The sequence below is a fragment of the Heptranchias perlo genome, chromosome 43 (genome assembly GCF_035084215.1).
Source record: "Heptranchias perlo isolate sHepPer1 chromosome 43, sHepPer1.hap1, whole genome shotgun sequence".
NCBI classification, from domain to species: Eukaryota; Metazoa; Chordata; class Chondrichthyes; order Hexanchiformes; family Hexanchidae; genus Heptranchias; species Heptranchias perlo.
In genome coordinates, this window is record NC_090367.1 from 8,387,531 (window position 1) to 8,404,886 (window position 17,356).

Consider the following 17,356-nt stretch of genomic DNA (forward strand, 5'->3'; position numbering starts at 1 on the left):
CCTGTATCCCGATCAGTAAAGGACAGGGTGTGACACTCGACCGTCCCGTATCAGCATCAGTAAAGGACAGGGTGTGAGTCTCGATCGTCCCGTATCAGGATCAGTAAAGGACAGGGTGTGACACTCGACCGTCCCGTATCAGGATCAGCAAAGGACAGGGTGTGACACTCGACCGTCCCGTATCAGGATCAGCAAAGGACAGGGTGTGACACTCGACCGTCCCGTATCAGGATCAGCAAAGGACAGGGTGTGACACTCGACCGTCCCGTATCAGGATCAGTAAAGGACAGGGTGTGACACTCGATCGTCCCGTATCAGGATCAGTAAAGGACAGGGTGTGACACTCGACCGTCCCGTATCAGGATCAGTAAAGGACAGGGTGTGACACTCGATCGTCCCGTATCAGGATCAGTAAAGGACAGGGTGTGACACTCGACCGTCCCGTATCAGGATCAGTAAAGGACAGGGTGTGACACTCGACCGTCCCGTATCAGGATCAGTGAAGGACAGGGTGTGACACTCGATCGTCCCGTATCCCGATCAGTGAAGGACAGGGTGTGACACTCGATCGTCCCGTATCCCGATCAGTAAAGGACAGGGTGTGACACTCGACCGTCCCGTATCAGGATCAGTAAAGGACAGGGTGTGACACTCGACCGTCCCGTATCCCGATCGGTAAAGGACAGGTTGTGACCCTCGACCGTCCCGTATCCCTATCAGTAAAGGACAAGGTGTGACACTCGACCGTCCCGTATCAGGATCAGGAAAGGACAGGGTGTGACACTTGACCGTCCTGTATCCCGATCAGTAAAGGACAGGGTGTGACACTCGACCGTCCCGTATCAGCATCAGTAAAGGACAGGGTGTGAGTCTCGATCGTCCCGTATCAGGATCAGTAAAGGACAGGGTGTGACACTCGACCGTCCCGTATCAGGATCAGCAAAGGACAGGGTGTGACACTCGACCGTCCCGTATCAGGATCAGCAAAGGACAGGGTGTGACACTCGACCGTCCCGTATCAGGATCAGTAAAGGACAGGGTGTGACACTCGACCGTCCCGTATCAGGATCAGTAAAGGACAGGGTGTGACACCCAATCATCCCGTATCAGGATCAGTAAAGGACAGGGTGTGACACTCGATCGTCCCGTATCCCGATCAGTAAAGGACAGGGTGTGACACTCGACCGTCCCGTATCAGGATCAGTAAAGGACAGGGTGTGACACTCGATCGTCCCGTATCAGGATCAGTAAAGGACAGGGTGTGAGTCTCGATCGTCCCGTATCAGGATCAGTAAAGGACAGGGTGTGACACTCGACCGTCCCGTATCAGGATCAGTGAAGGACAGGGTGTGACACTCGATCGTCCCGTATCAGGATCAGTAAAGGACAGGGTGTGACACTCGACCGTCCCGTATCAGGATCAGTAAAGGACAGGGTGTGACACTCGACCGTCCCGTATCAGGATCAGTAAAGGACAGGGTGTGACACTCGATCGTCCCGTATCAGGATGAGTAAAGGACAGGGTGTGACATTCGACCGTCCCGTATCAGGATGAGTAAAGGACAGGGTGTGACACTCGACCGTCCCGTATCAGGATCAGTGAAGGACAGGGTGTGACACTCGATCGTCCCGTATCCCGATCAGTGAAGGACAGGGTGTGACACTCGATCGTCCCGTATCCCGATCAGTAAAGGACAGGGTGTGACACTCGACCGTCCCGTATCAGGATCAGTAAAGGACAGGGTGTGACACTCGACCGTCCCGTATCCCGATCAGTAAAGGACAGGTTGTGACCCTCGACCGTCCCGTATCCCGATCAGTAAAGGACAAGGTGTGACACTCGACCGTCCCGTATCAGGATCAGGAAAGGACAGGGTGTGACACTCGACCGTCCTGTATCCCGATCAGTAAAGGACAGGGTGTGACACTCGACCGTCCCGTATCAGCATCAGTAAAGGACAGGGTGTGAGTCTCGATCGTCCCGTATCAGGATCAGTAAAGGACAGGGTGTGACACTCGACCGTCCCGTATCAGGATCAGCAAAGGACAGGGTGTGACACTCGACCGTCCCGTATCAGGATCAGCAAAGGACAGGGTGTGACACTCGACCGTCCCGTATCAGGATCAGTAAAGGACAGGGTGTGACACTCGACCGTCCCGTATCAGGATCAGTAAAGGACAGGGTGTGACACCCAATCATCCCGTATCAGGATCAGTAAAGGACAGGGTGTGACACTCGATCGTCCCGTATCCCGATCAGTAAAGGACAGGGTGTGACACTCGACCGTCCCGTATCAGGATCAGTAAAGAACAGGGTGTGACACTCGATCGTCCCGTATCAGGATCAGTAAAGGACAGGGTGTGACCCTCGACCGTCCCGTATCCCGATCAGGAAAGGACAAGGTGTGACACTCGACCGTCCCGTATCAGGATCAGGAAAGGACAGGGTGTGACACTCGACCGTCCCGTATCCCGATCAGTAAAGGACAGGGTGTGACACTCGACCGTCCCGTATCAGGATCAGTAAGGGACAGGGTGTGACACTCGATCGTCCCGTATCAGGATCAGTAAAGGACAGGGTGTGACACTCGATCGTCCCGTATCAGGATCAGTAAAGGACAGGGTGTGACCCTCGACCGTCCCGTATCCCGATCAGTAAAGGACAGGGTGTGACACTCGATCGTCCCGTATCAGGATCAGTGAAGGACAGGGTGTGACCCTCGACCGTCCCGTATCCCGATCAGTAAAGGACAGGGTGTGACACTCGATCGTCCCCTGTCCCGATCAGTAAAGGACAGGGTGTGACACTCGACCGTCCCGTATCAGGATCAGTAAAGGACAGGGTGTGACACTCGACCGTCCCGTATCAGGATCAGTAACGGACAGGTTGTGACCCTCGACCGTCCCGTATCCCGATCAGTAAAGGACAAGGTGTGACACTCTACCGTCCCGTATCAGGATCAGTAAAGGACAGGGTGTGACACTCGACCGTCCCGTATCAGGATCAGTAAAGGACAGGGTGTGACACTCGACCGTCCCGTATCAGCATCAGTGAAGGACAGGGTGTGACACTCGATCGTCCCGTATCCCGATCAGTGAAGGACAGGGTGTGACACTCGATCGTCCCGTATCAGGATCAGTAAAGGACAGGGTGTGACACTCGATCGTCCCGTATCAGGATCAGTAACGGACAGGTTGTGACCCTCGACCGTCCCGTATCCCGATCAGTAAAGGACAAGGTGTGACACTCGACCGTCCCGTATCAGGATCAGTGAAGGACAGGGTGTGACACTCGATCGTCCCGTATCCCGATCAGTGAAGGACAGGGTGTGACACTCGATCGTCCCGTATCCCGATCAGTAAAGGACAGGGTGTGACACTCGACCGTCCCGTATCCCGATCAGTAAAGGACAGGTTGTGACCCTCGACCGTCCCGTATCCCGATCAGTAAAGGACAAGGTGTGACACTCGACCGTCCCGTATCCCGATCAGTAAAGGACAGGTTGTGACCCTCGACCGTCCCGTATCCCGATCAGTAAAGGACAAGGTGTGACACTCGACCGTCCCGTATCAGGATCAGGAAAGGACAGGGTGTGACACTCGACCGTCCTGTATCCCGATCAGTAAAGGACAGGGTGTGACACTCGACCGTCCCGTATCAGCATCAGTAAAGGACAGGGTGTGAGTCTCGATCGTCCCGTATCAGGATCAGTAAAGGACAGGGTGTGACACTCGACCGTCCCGTATCAGGATCAGCAAAGGACAGGGTGTGACACTCGACCGTCCCGTATCAGGATCAGCAAAGGACAGGGTGTGACACTCGACCGTCCCGTATCAGGATCAGCAAAGGACAGGGTGTGACACTCGACCGTCCCGTATCAGGATCAGTAAAGGACAGGGTGTGACACTCGATCGTCCCGTATCAGGATCAGTAAAGGACAGGGTGTGACACTCGACCGTCCCGTATCAGGATCAGTAAAGGACAGGGTGTGACACTCGATCGTCCCGTATCAGGATCAGTAAAGGACAGGGTGTGACACTCGACCGTCCCGTATCAGGATCAGTAAAGGACAGGGTGTGACACTCGACCGTCCCGTATCAGGATCAGTGAAGGACAGGGTGTGACACTCGATCGTCCCGTATCCCGATCAGTGAAGGACAGGGTGTGACACTCGATCGTCCCGTATCCCGATCAGTAAAGGACAGGGTGTGACACTCGACCGTCCCGTATCAGGATCAGTAAAGGACAGGGTGTGACACTCGACCGTCCCGTATCCCGATCAGTAAAGGACAGGTTGTGACCCTCGACCGTCCCGTATCCCTATCAGTAAAGGACAAGGTGTGACACTCGACCGTCCCGTATCAGGATCAGGAAAGGACAGGGTGTGACACTTGACCGTCCTGTATCCCGATCAGTAAAGGACAGGGTGTGACACTCGACCGTCCCGTATCAGCATCAGTAAAGGACAGGGTGTGAGTCTCGATCGTCCCGTATCAGGATCAGTAAAGGACAGGGTGTGACACTCGACCGTCCCGTATCAGGATCAGCAAAGGACAGGGTGTGACACTCGACCGTCCCGTATCAGGATCAGCAAAGGACAGGGTGTGACACTCGACCGTCCCGTATCAGGATCAGTAAAGGACAGGGTGTGACACTCGACCGTCCCGTATCAGGATCAGTAAAGGACAGGGTGTGACACCCAATCATCCCGTATCAGGATCAGTAAAGGACAGGGTGTGACACTCGATCGTCCCGTATCCCGATCAGTAAAGGACAGGGTGTGACACTCGACCGTCCCGTATCAGGATCAGTAAAGGACAGGGTGTGACACTCGATCGTCCCGTATCAGGATCAGTAAAGGACAGGGTGTGAGTCTCGATCGTCCCGTATCAGGATCAGTAAAGGACAGGGTGTGACACTCGACCGTCCCGTATCAGGATCAGTGAAGGACAGGGTGTGACACTCGATCGTCCCGTATCAGGATCAGTAAAGGACAGGGTGTGACACTCGACCGTCCCGTATCAGGATCAGTAAAGGACAGGGTGTGACACTCGACCGTCCCGTATCAGGATCAGTAAAGGACAGGGTGTGACACTCGATCGTCCCGTATCAGGATGAGTAAAGGACAGGGTGTGACACTCGACCGTCCCGTATCAGGATGAGTAAAGGACAGGGTGTGACACTCGACCGTCCCGTATCAGGATCAGTGAAGGACAGGGTGTGACACTCGATCGTCCCGTATCCCGATCAGTAAAGGACAGGGTGTGACACTCGACCGTCCCGTATCCCGATCAGTAAAGGACAGGTTGTGACCCTCGACCGTCCCGTATCCCGATCAGTAAAGGACAAGGTGTGACACTCGACCGTCCCGTATCAGGATCAGGAAAGGACAGGGTGTGACACTCGACCGTCCTGTATCCCGATCAGTAAAGGACAGGGTGTGACACTCGACCGTCCCGTATCAGCATCAGTAAAGGACAGGGTGTGAGTCTCGATCGTCCCGTATCAGGATCAGTAAAGGACAGGGTGTGACACTCGACCGTCCCGTATCAGGATCAGCAAAGGACAGGGTGTGACACTCGACCGTCCCGTATCAGGATCAGCAAAGGACAGGGTGTGACACTCGACCGTCCCGTATCAGGATCAGTAAAGGACAGGGTGTGACACTCGACCGTCCCGTATCAGGATCAGTAAAGGACAGGGTGTGACACCCAATCATCCCGTATCAGGATCAGTAAAGGACAGGGTGTGACACTCGATCGTCTCGTATCCCGATCAGTAAAGGACAGGGTGTGACACTCGACCGTCCCGTATCAGGATCAGTAAAGAACAGGGTGTGACACTCGATCGTCCCGTATCAGGATCAGTAAAGGACAGGGTGTGACCCTCGACCGTCCCGTATCCCGATCAGGAAAGGACAAGGTGTGACACTCGACCGTCCCGTATCAGGATCAGGAAAGGACAGGGTGTGACACTCGACCGTCCCGTATCCCGATCAGTAAAGGACAGGGTGTGACACTCGACCGTCCCGTATCAGGATCAGTAAGGGACAGGGTGTGACACTCGATCGTCCCGTATCAGGATCAGTAAAGGACAGGGTGTGACACTCGATCGTCCCGTATCAGGATCAGTAAAGGACAGGGTGTGACCCTCGACCGTCCCGTATCCCGATCAGTAAAGGACAGGGTGTGACACTCGATCGTCCCGTATCAGGATCAGTGAAGGACAGGGTGTGACCCTCGACCGTCCCGTATCCCGATCAGTAAAGGACAGGGTGTGACACTCGATCGTCCCCTGTCCCGATCAGTAAAGGACAGGGTGTGACACTCGACCGTCCCGTATCAGGATCAGTAAAGGACAGGGTGTGACACTCGACCGTCCCGTATCAGGATCAGTAACGGACAGGTTGTGACCCTCGACCGTCCCGTATCCCGATCAGTAAAGGACAAGGTGTGACACTCTACCGTCCCGTATCAGGATCAGTAAAGGACAGGGTGTGACACTCGACCGTCCCGTATCAGGATCAGTAAAGGACAGGGTGTGACACTCGACCGTCCCGTATCAGCATCAGTGAAGGACAGGGTGTGACACTCGATCGTCCCGTATCCCGATCAGTGAAGGACAGGGTGTGACACTCGATCGTCCCGTATCAGGATCAGTAAAGGACAGGGTGTGACACTCGATCGTCCCGTATCAGGATCAGTAAAGGACAGGGTGTGACCCTCGACCGTCCCGTATGCCGATCAGTAAAGGACAGGGTGTGACACTCGATCGTCCCGTATCAGGATCAGTAAAGGACAGGGTGTGACCCTCGACCGTCCCGTATCCCGATCAGTAAAGGACAGGGTGTGACACTCGATCGTCCCCTGTCCCGATCAGTAAAGGACAGGGTGTGACACTCGACCGTCCCGTATCAGGATCAGTAAAGGACAGGGTGTGACACTCGACCGTCCCGTATCAGGATCAGTAACGGACAGGTTGTGACCCTCGACCGTCCCGTATCCCGATCAGTAAAGGACAAGGTGTGACACTCGACCGTCCCGTATCAGGATCAGTGAAGGACAGGGTGTGACACTCGATCGTCCCGTATCCCGATCAGTGAAGGACAGGGTGTGACACTCGATCGTCCCGTATCCCGATCAGTAAAGGACAGGGTGTGACACTCGACCGTCCCGTATCCCGATCAGTAAAGGACAGGTTGTGACCCTCGACCGTCCCGTATCCCGATCAGTGAAGGACAAGGTGTGACACTCGACCGTCCCGTATCAGGATCAGGAAAGGACAGGGTGTGACACTCGACCGTCCTGTATCCCGATCAGTAAAGGACAGGGTGTGACACTCGACCGTCCCGTATCAGCATCAGTAAAGGACAGGTTGTGAGTCTCGATCGTCCCGTATCAGGATCAGTAAAGGACAGGGTGTGACACTCGACCGTCCCGTATCAGGATCAGCAAAGGACAGGGTGTGACACTCGACCGTCCCGTATCAGGATCAGCAAAGGACAGGGTGTGACACTCGACCGTCCCGTATCAGGATCAGTAAAGGACAGGGTGTGACACTCGACCGTCCCGTATCAGGATCAGTAAAGGACAGGGTGTGACACCCAATCATCCCGTATCAGGATCAGTAAAGGACAGGGTGTGACACTCGATCGTCCCGTATCCCGATCAGTAAAGGACAGGGTGTGACACTCGACCGTCCCGTATCAGGATCAGTAAAGAACAGGGTGTGACACTCGATCGTCCCGAATCAGGATCAGTAAAGGACAGGGTGTGACACTCGATCGTCCCGTATCAGGATCAGTAAAGGACAGGGTGTGACCCTCGACCGTCCCGTATCCCGATCAGTAAAGGACAAGGTGTGACACTCGACCGTCCCGTATCAGGATCAGGAAAGGACAGGGTGTGACACTCGACCGTCCCGTATCCCGATCAGTAAAGGTCAGGGTGTGACACTCGACCGTCCCGTATCAGGATCAGTAAGGGACAGGGTGTGACACTCGATCGTCCCGTATCAGGATCAGTAAAGGACAGGGTGTGACACTCGATCGTCCCGTATCAGGATCAGTAAAGGACAGGGTGTGACCCTCGACCGTCCCGTATCCCGATCAGTAAAGGACAGGGTGTGACACTCGATCGTCCCGTATCCCGATCAGTAAAGGACAAGGTGTGACACTCTACCGTCCCGGATCAGCATCAGTAAAGGACAGGGTGTGAGTCTCGATCGTCCCGTATCAGGATCAGTAAAGGACAGGGTGTGACACTCGACCGTCCCGTATCAGGATCAGCAAAGGACAGGGTGTGACACTCGACCGTCCCGTATCAGGATCAGTAAAGGACAGGGTGTGACACTCGACCGTCCCGTATCCCGATCAGTAAAGGACAAGGTGTGACACTCGACCGTCCCGTATCAGGATCAGGAAAGGACAGGGTGTGACACTCGACCGTCCCGTATCCCGATCAGTAAAGGTCAGGGTGTGACACTCGATCGTACCGTATCAGGATCAGTAAGGGACAGGGTGTGACACTCGATCGTCCCGTATCAGGATCAGTAAAGGACAGGGTGTGACACTCGATCGTCCCGTATCAGGATCAGTAAAGGACAGGGTGTGACCCTCGACCGTCCCGTATCCCGATCAGTAAAGGACAGGGTGTGACACTCGATCGTCCCGTATCAGGATCAGTGAAGGACAGGGTGTGACCCTCTACCGTCCCGTATCCCGATCAGTAAAGGACAGGGTGTGACACTCGATCGTCCCCTGTCCCGATCAGTAAAGGACAGGGTGTGACACTCGACCGTCCCGTATCAGGATCAGTAAAGGACAGGGTGTGACACTCGACCGTCCCGTATCAGGATCAGTAACGGACAGGTTGTGACCCTCGACCGTCCCGTATCCCGATCAGTAAAGGACAAGGTGTGACACTCTACCGTCCCGGATCAGCATCAGTGAAGGACAGGGTGTGAGTCTCGATCGTCCCGTATCAGGATCAGTAAAGGACAGGGTGTGACACTCGACCGTCCCGTATCAGGATCAGCAAAGGACAGGGTGTGACACTCGACCGTCCCGTATCAGGATCAGCAAAGGACAGGGTGTGACACTCGACCGTCCCGTATCAGGATCAGTAAAGGACAGGGTGTGACACTCGACCGTCCCGTATCCCGATCAGTAAAGGACAGGGTGTGACACTCGACCGTCCCGTATCAGGATCAGTAATTATGTTAATGATTAGCGACTGGCAGTAAATGAGACGTTGCTTACCATAACCATTTGCGGCTGAAGGTGGGAGGCTCGAGACTGTGGCCTGTGAGAACTGCTCTCTCCTGTTTCTCTGCATTTTCAGATTCTGCGGATCAGGAAAAGAACAATTAAAACACAGGCCAAGGAACGACACCAGTCCCCACGAGCCCACTGCACGTACAATACCCCCCCCCCCCCCACCCCGGTGAACCCACTCAATGATCAATCTGCTCCACAGCTGCTTTAATTCGGAGTCTGGGTGATGTGTGTGTGTGAGCTGCCTCCCAGAGTTAACACCGCTGTATCTGGCTCTGGAGGAAGAGTTCATGGACTGCATTCGAGACAGTTTCCTCGAGCAATACACATGGAACCTACCAGGGAACAGGCTATTTTAGATCTTGTATTGTGTAATGAGACAGGGTTAATTCGTAATCTCATAGTAAAAGTACCTCTGGGGAAGAGTGATCATCATATGATCGAGTTTGTGAGTGACGTACTTAAGTCGGAAACTAGAGTCTCAAACTTAAAGCCAATTACATAGGTATGAGGGGCGAGTTGGCTAAGGTAGATTGGGAAATTAAATTAAAGGGTTTGACGGTTGATAAGCAATGGCGAACATTTAAAGAAATATTTCAATATCCTCAACAAATATACATTCCATTGAGAAATAAAAACTTCATGGGAAAAGTGATCCATCTGTGGCTAAGTTAAGGATAGTATTAGATTAAAAGAAGAGGCTTAGAATGTTGCCAAGAAGAGTAGTAAGCCTGAGGACTGGGAGAGTTTTCAAAATCAGCAAAGAACGACCAAAAAATTGAAATAACGGGAGAAAATAGAATATGAAGGTAAACTAGCAAGAAATATAAAAATGGATTGTAAGAGCTCTTACACGTATATAAAAAGGAAGAGAGTAGCAAAAGTAAACGTTGGTCCCTTAGAGACTGAGGCAGGAGAAATTATAATGGGGAATCAGGAAATGGCAGACGTTAAATAAATATTTTGTATCTGTCTTCACAGTAGAAGACAAAAAGCATACCAGAAACAGTGGGGAACCAAGGGTCTAACAAGAGTGAGGAACTTGAAACAGTTAATATTAGTAAAGAAAAAGTACTGGCGAAATTAATGGGACTAAAAGCCAATAAATCCCCTGGACCTGATGGCCTACATCCTAGGATTCTAAAAGAGGTGGCTGCAGAGATAGTGGATGCATTGGTTATGATCATCCAAAATTCCCTAGATTCTAGAACAGTCCCAGCGGATTGGAAGGTAGCAAATGTAATCCCGCTATTCAAGAGAGGGAGAGAGAAAACGGAACCACAGGCCAGTTAGCCTGACAACAGTCGTCGGGAAAATGCTGGAATCCATTATTAAGGAAGTGGTAACAGGGCACTTAGAAAATCATAATATGATTAGGCAGAGTCAACATGGTTTTATGAAAGGGAAATAGTGTTTGACAAATTGATTAGAGTTTTTTGAGAATGTAACTAGCAGGGTGGATAAAGGGGAACCAGTGGATGTAGTATTTTTGGATTGTCAAAAGGCATTTGATAAGGTGCCACATAAAAGGTTGTTACACAAGATAAGGGCTCATGGGGTTGGGAGTAACATATTAGCATGGATAGAGGTTTGATTAACGGACAGAAAACAGAGTAGGGATAAACGGGACATTTTCGGGTTGGCAGGCTGTAACTAGTGGGGTACCGCAAGGATCAGTGCTTGGGCCTCAGCTATTTACAATCTATATTAATGACTCAGATGAAGGGACCGAGTGTAATGTATCCAAGTTTGCTGAGATACAAAGCTAGGTGGGAAAGTAAGCTGTGAGGAGGACACAGAGTCTGCAAATGGATATAGACAGATTAAGTGAGTGGGCAAGAAGGTGGCAGATTGTGTATAATGTGGGGAAATGTGAGGTTATTCACTTTGGTAGGAAGAATAGAAAAACAGGATATTTTTAAATGGTGAGAAACTTTTAAATGTTGGTATTCAGAGGCAGTTGGGTGCCCTCTTACAAGAAACATTAAAAAGTTAGCATGCAGGTACAGCAAGCAATTAGGAAGGCAAATGGCATGTTGGCCTTTATTGCAAGGGGGTTGGAGTACAAGAGTAAGGAAGTCTTGCTGCAATTGTACAGGGCTTTTAGTGAGACCACACCTGAAATACTGTGTACAGTTTTGGCCTCCTTATCTAAGGCAAGATATACTTGCCTTAGAGGCGGTGCAACGAAGGTTCATTAGATTAATTCCTGGGATGAGAGGGTTGTCCTATGAGGAGAGATTGAGTAGAATGGGCCTATACTCTCTGGGGTTTTGAAGAATGAGAGGCGTTCTCATTGAAATATATAAGATTATGAGAGGGCTTGACAGGGTAGATGCTGAAAGGTTGTTTCCCCTGGCTGGAGAGTCTAGAACTAAAGGGCACAGATGCAGGATAAGAGGTCGGCCATTTAAGACTGAGATGAGGAGGAATTTCTTCACTCAGAGGGTTGAGAATATTTGGAATTCTCTACCCCAGAGGGCTGTGGATGCTCAGTCATTGAATATATTCAAGGCTGAGATAGATAGATTTCTGGACTCTCGGGGAATCAATGGATATGGGGATCGGGCGGGAAAGTGGAGTTGAGGTCGAAGATCAGCCATGATCTGATTGAATGGTGGAGCAGGCTCGAGGGGCCGTATGGCGTACTCATGCTCCTATTTCTTAAGTTCTTATATACACACACACACACACACACACACACACACACAAAGTCCAGTTGGACTCACTGGATAGTGATCAGGAGCAGGCACCCACGGAGGTTAAAAGCACCGCTGCCCCTCGCCCGCTGTGTTAATTTGCTCTCCACGGATTAAAAAAAAATCCCTGCCCAAAACTATAAGCTTTAAAAGGGCCAACGTCACAAATAATTACTGGGTCTGAGTGAGTCCAAACGTGTGAGTGTAATACAATATATTGCAACGTTTACAAACAGCCCTGAGTTTATTATCAATCACATTGGGCTCGTGTGCGCGCTTTGGGACAGCAGCAGAATGAACGATTCCCGAGCTGGTGCGAATTGATATGGTATTTTCCGCTCTGAGCCTCCTATATCCTGGCTCTCCCACCAGCAGCACTTCCTCCTGAGGCAGTGCAGGGCTGCCTCACAGCCGAGCAGCTCCCAAATCAGCGCGGCGATCCAAATGGAACGGGCTGCTCCCGGGACTCCATCGCCAAGGTGCCAAGTGGCACGCGGCGATCGCTGGCACGGTGCCAGGCGCCAGCGGTAAACAGAGCTCTCTGGCGAGGCGGGGCTCTGAGTGCAACTTAAAACCACCATTAAGAACGTGCATCGGAGTTCTACACGTAATTAGAACTGCTAGGAGCTGTGGAGGAGCAGAGAGATTTAGGGGTCCAAGTGCAGAAACCACTAAAAGCCAGTGAACAGGTACAAAAAATAATTTAAAAGGCTAATGGAATGTTGGCCTTTATCTCGAGGGGGCTGGAATACAAAGGGGTGGAAGTTATATTACAGCTGTACAGAGCTCTGGTCAGATCCCGTCTGGAGATACTGCGTTCAGTTCTGGGCACCGTCCCCTCAGGAAGGATATATCGGCCTCGGAGGGGGTGCAGCGCAGATTCACCAGAATGATACCGGGGCTAAAAGGGTTAAATTATGAGGACCGGGTTGCAAAGACTTGGCTTGTATTCCGTCGAGTATAGAAGATTAAGGGGTGATCTAATTGAGGTGTTTAAGATGATTAAAGGATTTGACAGGGTAGATAGAGAGAAACTATTTCCTCTGGTGGGGGGAGTCCAGAACAAGGGGGCAGAACCTTAAAATTAGAGCTAGGCCGTTCAGGGGTGATGTCAGGAAGCGTTTCTTCACACAAAGGGGAGTGGGAATCTGGAACTCTCTCCCCCAAAAACCTGTTGAGGCTGGGGGTCAATTGAAAATGTCAAAACTGAGATTGATAGATTTTTGTTGGGTGAGGGGATTAAGGATTACGGAACCAAGGCGGGTTAAATGGAGTTAAGATACAGATCAGCTATGATCTAATTGAATGGCGGAACATGCTCGAGGGGCTGAATGGCCTCTTCCTGTTCCTACGTTCCCTATGATTGGCAACTCGTATTCATTCTGCCCTCCTCTGTACCCCTTCGTACACTGAAAGCAGCTGTGCTTTAAGCGCCAGTTCTACCTCGGCCAGACCGACGCAGGCGGCAGGAAGAATGGCCCCCTGCTCAGCCAGTGACTCTACGACGAGACCAAGGAGTCAAAACGAAAGTGGCATTACCTCCGTCCTCACTTCGAGGACCGACTTAAAATCGTTCGACATGCACGCCAGTCTGGACTGCGAAAGAGAAGAAAAAGGAAGACACGTTAAAAAAAAATCGGGGAAGAGAATCTGCGAATCATAAAATGGCAGCCGATAACTCCAGGCTCGCTCAGAGGTGCGCGCGAGATCGCAGGCACTGCAGAGTGACCTAGGTTCAGCACCACCTTCTCTGGGCAGCTAGGGGACAGGCAATGAGCAACAACTTGCATTTATATAGCGCCTTTAATGTAGTAAAACGTCTGCGCTTCACAGGAACATAATCAGACAAAATTTGACACCGAGCCACATAAGGAGATATTATGCCAGGTGACCAAAAGCTTGAACATAAGAGGTAGGTTTTGAGGAGCGTCTTAAAGGAGGAGAGGTGGAGCTGCGGAGAGGTCTAGGGAGGCAATTCCAGAGCTTAGAGGCTAAGCAGCTGAAGGCACGGCCGCCAATGGTGGAGCCGGTCTTGCCAGCGACGCCCACGTCCCGAGAACTTTTCAAAAACGCCAAGTTTACGTACTAGGCTCCCACTAACAAACCACGTGGACACTGAAGAAAACCAATCCCTGTCGCCCAACACGGCCCTCGGTGAGCAGACGGGTTCGGGGACGGGTAGACGGGGTTACCTGCAGCGAGACCACAATGGTGTTGGAATGCGTCTGTAAGTGTCGGCCATTCTGGCTCCCTTTGGCTCGGACGAATTCTTGCAGTTGTGCAATCTGCTTGTTTAGGCTGTTTATATCCTAGAAAAGAGAGACTGCCATTAAGAAACAAGTTACATTAAGAGCAATTGGAACCAAAAAAACAGAATCTAGAATCATAGAATGATACAGCACAGAAGGAGGCCATTCGGCCCATCGTGTCTGTGCTGGCTCTTTGAAAGAGCTATCCAATTAGTCCCACTCCCCCTGCTCTTTCCCCATAGCCCTGTAAATTTTCTTCCCTTCAAGTATTTCTCCAATTCCCTCATGAAAGTTATTACTGAATCTGCTTCCACCGCCCTTTCAGGCATCGCATTCCAGATCATAACAACTCGCTGCGTAAATTCGCTCAACTCACCTATGGCTCTTTTGCCAATCACCTTAACATCTTTAACCGATGCCCACTGAGTTATACAGTGCAGGGCAGCCCAAAGTCCAAATCCTGATCTGCAATGAGGTGGCCCATTTCAGCCAGGGTGGGGGGCGGAAACCGGGGTGGGGGGGGGGGGGGGGGGGGAAAGCAGTCAGCCAGAGCTCCCACTCCTGACTGTGTTCCAGGGATCGCTGCTGAATGTAAGGGCAGGATGGAGCTCGACAACATCCTCCCCGCCCCTCGGTTGAACAACCTGCTGATGTTCACCAGGCTCGTGTATGATAAATGGCCACTCAAGCCGTGGCACCAGGTGAGTAAGTGAAAAAATATCAGAGACGCACACGAGAGGGGCCATTCGGTCACACTCCCTACGGTCCCCCACCAATTTCTGCCTCCACTCCTCCACCCATTCCAGGTATTAATCACTCTGTGTAAAGATGGGTTTCCCAACATCAGCCCTGCAGCTGCCGTTTCCCAGTTTGTCCCTGTGTTCCCTTTACACAGTGAGTCAGGATGAATCTTTTTTTATTCCACTTAATCTTGTATCTCTCCATAAGGCATTTAAACCCCTTTAAAGGCCATTCTAGCTGTTCCAACTGTTCGTTATGACTCACTCCTTCTGACAAGAAAAAAAATTAAAGCCTTGCATTTCTACAGCGCCTTTTACGACCTCAGGACTTCCCGAAACGCTTTACAGCCAGTGAAGTACTTTTGAAGTGCAGTCACTGTTGTAATGTAGGAAACGCGGCAGCCAATTTGCACACAGCAAGATCCCACAAACAGCAAAGTGGTAAAGACCAGGTCATCTGTTTTTAGTGATGTTGGTTGAGGGATAAATATTGTCTAGGACACCGGGGAGAACTCCCCCTGCTCTTCTTCCAATAGTGGCCGTGGGATCTTTTATATCCACCCGAGGGGGCAGACAGGGCCTTGTCTCATCTGAAAGACAGCACCTCCGACAGTGCAGCACTCCCTCAGTACTGGCACTGGGAGCGTCGGCCTGGATTATGGGGCTCGAGTCTCTGGAGTGGGGCTCGAACCCACGACCTTCTGACTCAGAGGAGAGAGTGAGACCCACTGAGCCACAGTTGACATCGCTCAATACTTGCAAAAGAGTAATCCTACGCCTGATACTATACAGTGAGCCTCCTGGAAAGGGCTAGGGGGCAGGCCGCTGCCGGTGGATCTGTACTGAGCAAGAGTCTCAGTGCATATCTCTCTTCCTCTCGCCTCGGAGTCAGAAGGTCATGGGGTCGAGCCCCACTCCAGAGACTTGAGCCCCATAATATAGGCCGACACTCCCAGTGCCGGCACTGACAGGTGCCGTCTATCGGATGCGACGTTAGGGCAGACGGGGCCTCGGTTTTTCAGGTGGATGTATAAGATCAAGCGGACGCGACTGGAAGAGCAGGGGGGAGTTCTCCCCGGTGTCCTGGGGCCAATATTTATCCCTCAACCAACATCACTAAAAACGGATGACCTGGTCATTATCACATTGCTGTTTGTGGGATCTTGCTCTGCGCAAATTGGCTGCCGCGTTTCCTACATTACAACAGTGACTACACTTCAAAAGTACTTCATTGGCTGTAAGACGCTTTGGGACGTCCTGAGGGTGTGAAAGGCGCTATATAAATGTAAATCTTTCTTTATTTTCTTTCTTCAGGGGAGAAAGGGTTGGGGAAAGCATGGAGTAAAAAAAAAAGCAACATTCCAGTTTGATGTACTGGTGACAGCCGGACCTGTTTGATGATATACGTCAGCTCCTCGATCTCAACAGCTTTGTCGTTGAATAGCGATTTCCGCTTTGCCACTGCAACAAAACCAGGAGTCACCATCAGTACACTTTATAATCAACTACAAGTGCAAGAGCAAATCAGAATCCAATCGGGGGGGCTCGGGGGGTTTATTTATAGAATAACAGATACCCGGGAGTGAGTTACAGGCTGGAATCTAATCGAGGGGTTCGGGAACAGATAACAGTCCAGAGAGTTGAGCCCCATAATCCAGGCCAACACTCCCAGTGCCAGTACTGAGGGAGTGCTGCACTGTCGGAGGTGCCGTCTTTCGGATGAGACGTTAAACCGAGGCCCCGTCTGCCCCTCTCAGATGGATGTAAAAGATCCCATGGCACTCTTAGAAGAGCATTTTTTCACCCGCAAGGCCATTCAGCCTAAAGTGCGTCAGGAGGCGATTCCACTATGGCTTATATGACATGAGGAAACATTTTTGTTTTTACGCATCGAGTTGTGATGATCTGGAATGCGCTGCCTGAAAAGGCGGTGGAAGCAGATTCAATAATAACTTTCAAAAGGGGAAGTGGATAAATACTAGAAGGGAAAAAAATTACAGGGCAAATGGGGAAAGAGCAGGGGGGAGTGGGACTAATTGGAGCGCTCTTTCAAAGAGCCGGCACAGGCACGATGGGCCGAATGGCCTCCTTCTGTGCTGCACCTACTATATCACATTACAGCTGAACCCAATTTCATTTGCAACGGACATGCACTTTCCAGCAGAGGCCCCTGGATCGTGATTCGGAGCCGGAACACTGCCTGGTTTTATCTCCCTTCCCCAACGCAGGTGTCCTGCGGCTGATCGTATACAGACAACCAGCTGCGGCCAGCTAACTCAATACACCAGGGGTTGAATCACACACTCGCACCTACACAGCTGGATGCTGCATTAGCCAACAAAACCACAGAGGTGGGGCTTAAACACTAGAAATTAATCGCAACTTTACAGAAG

At 51.4% G+C, this 17,356-nt stretch overlaps 1 protein-coding gene across 1 annotated transcript in view; it reads right to left on the reverse strand.

The window, feature by feature from the left end:
• stx5a (syntaxin 5A) overlaps positions 1-17,356 on the reverse strand; it is a 63,386-nt gene that overhangs the window by 13,383 nt on the left and 32,647 nt on the right. Inside the window, exons 5-8 of the mRNA XM_067975743.1 lie at positions 16,354-16,424; positions 14,167-14,283; positions 13,514-13,570; positions 9,261-9,345 (exon numbers count right to left, since the gene is read on the reverse strand). Of these exons, the coding sequence (XP_067831844.1) occupies positions 9,261-9,345; positions 13,514-13,570; positions 14,167-14,283; positions 16,354-16,424 (330 nt within the window). The remainder of the gene's footprint in view (positions 1-9,260; positions 9,346-13,513; positions 13,571-14,166; positions 14,284-16,353; positions 16,425-17,356) is intronic.